Genomic DNA, 6,000 nt, shown 5'->3' on the forward strand with positions numbered 1-6,000 from the left:
AAGATGTTATACTGTTGAGTTTGAAAATGGAGGAAGGCACCGCAAGCTAATGAATGCAGGAAATCTCTAGAATTTGGAAAAGGCAAAAAAACAGATTCTCCTCGAGAGCCTCCAGAAGGAAAGCAGCCGTGCTGATACGTTAGATTTCTCACTTCCAAAGTTGTAAGGTAATAAATTTGTGTCATTTTAAGTCACTAGGCTAATGGCCATTTGTTACAGCAGCAATAAGAAACTGATACATCTCTCTTGCAAAATCTCGCTCTCTTATTGCCACTGGCTGGGCAAGTTCCCATCATCTCTCCCATGGAATACTTCAATGGCTTCCTAACTGCCCCTTCTGCCTTCAGTTTCTCACGCTCATACCAATCCTAAATTTTCTATATTATACCTATGATTATGGCATGGCCCTGGTGTTCAGTTGCTTTTAAAACCCTTAATATGTCAGGTTAGACACTCAATAGTCTGTCTTCCACCTACATATCTGGGCTTATTTCTAGTAGCTTAGGCATAAGTGCCAAATATTCTCCTGAAACGTCTTACTATTGCGTATCTCCATGTTTATATATAGGTGGTTCTTTCTTCCTCTACTGCCTATTCTCCTGTCCTCTCTGCTTCCTGCCCAAATCCATTCTCCAGTCCGTTCCTACTGATTACGTGTTACTCAAGGCTCAAATGTAGTCTCCCATTAGAAGCTGTTTCTTAATCCCAAGTGTTGGTGGAGGTGTGGAAAAACAGACCCCTTCATTCATTGCTGGTGGACATGTAAAATGGCACAGCCACATTCAAAAACAATTTGGTAAGTTTCTTGTTTTAGTTTAACCACAGAATATTCTCTCACAATTTAGGAGGCAAGTAGTTTGAAAGTGGGGTGCCGACAGGGTTGGCTCGCACTGATGGCTCGGGGGGAGAATGTGCCCCACACCTTTCTTCCAACTTCTGGCGGGTGTGGGCAGGCTTTGGTGCTCCTTGGCTTGTGGCTGCATCACTTCAGCCTCTGCTTGTGCCTCCATATGACCTTGTTCCCTATGTCTTTGTGTGTCCTTGTCTCAGTTTGGTAGTTCCTTAAAAATTAAACATAAATTTACCATATGACCCAATAATTATACATCAAATTGTCTAGACCAAAGAAATGAAGGTGCAGGTCATACAGACACATATATTCAAATGTTCATATTAGTATTATTCATAATAACCCCATAATAACAGTGGAATGTCCAAATACCTCTCAGCTGGTAATGGATAAACAAAATGAGGCACAACCATGTATCAGAATACTATTCTGCAGCTATCAGGAACAAAATACTGATGTATGTTTCCACATGGATAACCCTCAAAGATCATTATGACAAGTGGAAAAAGCCAGATACAAAAGATCACATATTATATGATCCACTGATATGTATCTAGAAAAGTCCAGTTGACAAAGACAGAAGGCAGAAAAGGGGTTGCCTAGCACTGAGTGGACATTAACCACAAATGGGAGCAAACTCTTTGGGATGATCAAAGTGTTCTATTATTAGATTGTGGTGATGGTTGCATAACTCTGTAAATTGAATAGAATTATTGAACTTATACTTTCAAGGGGTGAATTGCAGGGTAAGTTATAACAATAAATCTGTGAGACAAAATTTTTTTAAGTTTTCTCTGGAATTAACTCAAAGTGAGTTGAAAACTATTACCTTTGATTTCAGCAAGTTCTATTACATCCAAATTTATTCTGCTTACCACTCTGTGTTGCAATCATGGTTACATCTCTGGTCCTCTCTTCAATTTGTATACAGAAAACAATGAATGCCCAGTGGATGAAACTTAATAGAATCAAAATGATTGCAAGTCACACGGAGTATGACTTTTCAGTAATTTGAAGATATACTACACACCTACTACTTGTTTGCTTCATTTTTCTTTTTCACCCCAAATCTTAGTTCCATCTGTGATATCGTTCGATACACTTCACATCTTTCTCACTGGGATTGGTTTTGGGACTCCCAGAAGCAGACACTGAGCCAAGGATTCATGTATAAGCATTTTATTGGAAGGAGCAAGGAACATGGGACATGGATTTGACAGAGGAGATGTGATACAGAGAAGAAAATACATCCAATAAAACTTACTTTACGTCAGTTCCCACAGTGAGTAAGCAGAATTTTCATCCTGTAGGGAAACCCTGGGAAGCGGTCAAGATCCATACTTCAGAATTTTCACCGCTGGGTGTGAAGTACATATCATACCCCACACCTCTCCCTTAGGAGCAGTCCCTGGCGGGGCATGATCCCTGTCACTGCGGCCGTCATGCACTGGGAAAGGGAGGTTCCACCCGGTGCTGACCATGGCCATCAGGCTGCTATGCAACGGAGATCCTGAAAGGATCTCAGAAAACGTGGGAGCGGTCCAGACAGAATTTACTACTCCACTCCTCACTGCAAACTCAATTCTGTCAACATTCTGCTCAAAAAGCAAACTAAGTTCTGAATTCCTTTACAATGTGTAACTACCATTCCTGATGACACCTCCAGAGATACCTTCCCCCAATGATAAACCACTTAATGCAAGTTTTTTTTTCTATTATATTCATTATTACATGTTTTAGGATCTGGGGGACTATCTTTAAACTGCAATGATGGGAAATAAAGATCCAATAAAACAAGGAGAGCAAAGAGGAAAGGAAGAAATAGAAAGGAAGGGAGAAAAAGAGCCAAGACTAAAGCAATGTCTAAGGCTTATCCTATGCAACATATTAAAACAAACCACCTAACAAACTGGCTTTTCATCTAGGTTTCTAGAAGTAGGTTTCAACTTCCAGAAGTTGAAAGTCACATCTCTGTTTCCAGGACAGGTCTGATAGCTCAGTTAGGAGTGTGGGCTCGGTGTCAGGTTAGAGTCTCACACAACCTCACTCTCTTTCTCTGAAAAATGAGGTATAGGAGGTAAAATAGCTCAAAGAAATGTTGTCATGACCACCCAAAATTATACATGTAAAGCCCCGATTTTCAAACTTCATCTCATGACACATGTAAGCTAATTACTAAAATTCTACAACACACCAAAAAACATAATTTTTGTCAATCTGACAAATAAAGTAGGTATAACTTTGATTCTTTCATACCAGATGGCTGTTGTGTTGGCTGTTGTCTTATTTATTTATTTATTTATTTATTTATTTATTTATTTATTTTATTTATTTATTTTGGCAACCTAAGGGAAAAGAGGTCAGTGTCCCTGACTAAATAGCCATATATTGCATGTTTTAAAAGTTCTTGCAGCAAACCGGTTGGTGATCACAGATATAAAGCAACCAACAAGCACAGCCCTGCTCTGGTAAGCACTTTTTGTGACTACGATGTGATTTGTATTCCATTTCTTCCTGAGAAAAACAAACACACAACCAAGGTAAGGTAAAGAATACCAACAATGGAGAGAAAAATCTGCAGGGAAACCATGTCAGCACTTCATGGAAGCGCTTCAAGGCCAATGTTGGAAATCTCAGGACGGGCTGCAAGAAAGGTATAACTTAATGGGGTGGAAATAGAGAAGAAAGGTAAAAAGGAATTACTGAGGAGGTTGTTGAGGAGAAATTAATATAAAAACAAAATAAACAAAATAGGAACAGACTCATAGATATAGAGAGGAGACTGATGTTTGCCAGAGGCAAGAGCTCTTAAAGGACTGAGCAAAAATGATGAAGGGATTTAGAAGTACAGATTGGTAATGAAAAAGTAGTCACAGGAATGTCAAGTCCAGGATGGGGAATACAGTCACTATTATTGTAATAACTATGTGTGGTGTTGGGTGGGTACTAGAAATATTGGGGGAAACAATGTAAAGTATATGATGGTGTAACCACTATGCTGTACACATGAAAATAATACAAAATAATTTTAAATGTAAACTGTAATTGAAAATAAAACTTAGAAATGAAATTTAAAAAATATCGTAGTGCTTTGAAATTAGAGGTAATGAAGCATGTGTTTTTAAGAAAGAAAAGAACCAGATTTAAATCCATAACATTGTCCTTTGGAGCCCACAATGTCCACTTAGTTCTGAGGTGAGTGACCCATCACAGACAACGGGCTCCTCGGCTAAGAAGGCTTCCCAAGGCCCCCTTCACATCCTTGTTCCTCAGGCTGTAGATGAAGGGGTTCAGCATGGGGGTGACCACAGTGTACATCACTGAGGCCACTGAGTTTTGTAGATAAGAATGGGTCACAGCAGAACTAAGATAGACCCACAGGCTTGTCCCATAGAACAAGGAGACAACAGTGAGGTGAGACCCACAGGTGGAAAATGCTCTATATTTCCCCCCTGCAGAGGACATTCTCATTAAAGAGGACAAAATCTGAGCATAAGAATAGAGAATTCCAGTGACAGGAATCACACCCAGTAGGGCAGTCATCACATATAATAAGACGTTATTGATAAGGGCGTCTGAACAGGCGACATTGAGCATCTGAGCCAGTTCACAGAAGAAATGTGGGATTTCAGTTCCTACACAGAAGGTCAGCCTCCTCATCAATAGAATATGAACTAGGGAGACCCAGAATGTGATGAACCAACACAAGAGAACCAGCAGGCTGCACACGCGTGGGTTCATGATGACCATGTAGTGCAGGGGGTGGCAGATGGCCACATACCGGTCATAGGCCATCACGGTCAAAAGGAAACTATCCATTACAGAAAAAATCATAGAAAAATACAGTTGAATGAGGCATCCAATGTAGGAGATGGCTTTGCGCTCTGTCTGGATGTTCACCAGCATCTTTGGGACGATGGTGGAGGTGAAACACATGTCGACAAAGGACAGGTTGCAGAGGAAGAAGTACATGGGCGTGTGGAGGTGGGAGTCAGAGCTGACGGCCAGGATGATGAGCAGGTTCCCAAGTATAGTGACCAGATACATGCACAGTAACACTCTAAAGAGGAAGGGCTGCAGGTCAGGATCCTCTGAGAGACCCAGGAGGAGGAATTCTAATACTTCCGTGAGGTTTCCTGCTTCCATGCCACTGGTGTGTCTGCTGGAGAAGGAGGCAAAAGCAACGTTTAGGGAACTCCCAAGTGACATGTCAGCTCATCGTCACCTTTGTTTCCAGTTTGCAAGGACCTCCTTCACCCTCCACCATTTCTTCCAATGACACCAATTCACTCAGGCAAATGGTGGCCATTTTCATTTCGAATGTAGTTAGCCTGTGTTAAATTTATCAGAAATCTCTTTCTATCTCCTACTCACTTGTCCTAATTGAGCTTTAAGCTATGGATATAAACCAGTTTCTTCTATGATATGACCCTTCCAAAATAACTGATGACACTTAATATCTTTCTTTGATAATCTCCATACTTCTTTCACTTAAATAGCTCTATAACAGATATTAATTCCTGGATCTCAACTCGAACAACCTCAGTTCTATGACCTGATTCTTCCCATTGATGTGACAGTTATCTCTCCAGTGCCTTATTTTATTTCTAAAACTTTGTTACTGCTGTTACCTTCTTTGTGAGTGTTAAAAATGTCTTTGTGCAGAGTAGGATCTCAGTAAATTATAGCTACTATTATCATATTACTATTATTAATCTATTCCTCTTATTATATTGATCTTTGAGATATAACACTCCCAAAGTGCAGTGTAGAGATGTGATTCAGAAAATGGGATTTTGGCCCTGGCTGGTGTGGCTTAGTGGACTGAGCACTTTCCTGCAAACCAAAGGGTCACTGGTTCAATTCCCAGTTTAGGGTTCACTCCTGGGTTGCAAGTCAGGTCCCCAGCAGGGGGCATGTGAAATGCAACCACACATTAATGTTTCTCTCCATATCTTTCTCCCACCCCTCCCCTCTCTAAAAATAAATAAAATCATTAAAAAAAAGAAAAGAAAATGGGATTTTGAGTGAGACTTCCTACAATACAATTTTGGTCCGTCGACTTCCTATGTGTATGACCTTGACAAAGTTCTTTAATCTTTATTAGCTGCAGATACCTCCCCTCTGTCATGGGAGTCATAGATATTTTC

The 6,000-nt window shown here is 40.3% G+C and overlaps 1 protein-coding gene across 1 annotated transcript; it reads right to left on the bottom strand.

Moving 5' to 3' along the window:
* Positions 1-4,057: 4,057 nt before the first annotated feature.
* Positions 4,058-4,996, bottom strand: LOC129061580 (olfactory receptor 7D4-like). Its single transcript, XM_054562285.1, has one exon. The coding sequence runs from the start codon at positions 4,994-4,996 to the stop codon at positions 4,058-4,060; it is 939 nt and encodes a 312-aa protein (XP_054418260.1).
* Between the last annotated feature and the right edge of the window lie 1,004 nt (positions 4,997-6,000).

Source organism: Pteronotus mesoamericanus, unplaced genomic scaffold (genome assembly GCF_021234165.1).
Source record: "Pteronotus mesoamericanus isolate MK-2021 breed Mesoamerican mustached bat unplaced genomic scaffold, CSHL_Meso_final scaffold_636, whole genome shotgun sequence".
NCBI classification, from domain to species: Eukaryota; Metazoa; Chordata; class Mammalia; order Chiroptera; family Mormoopidae; genus Pteronotus; species Pteronotus mesoamericanus.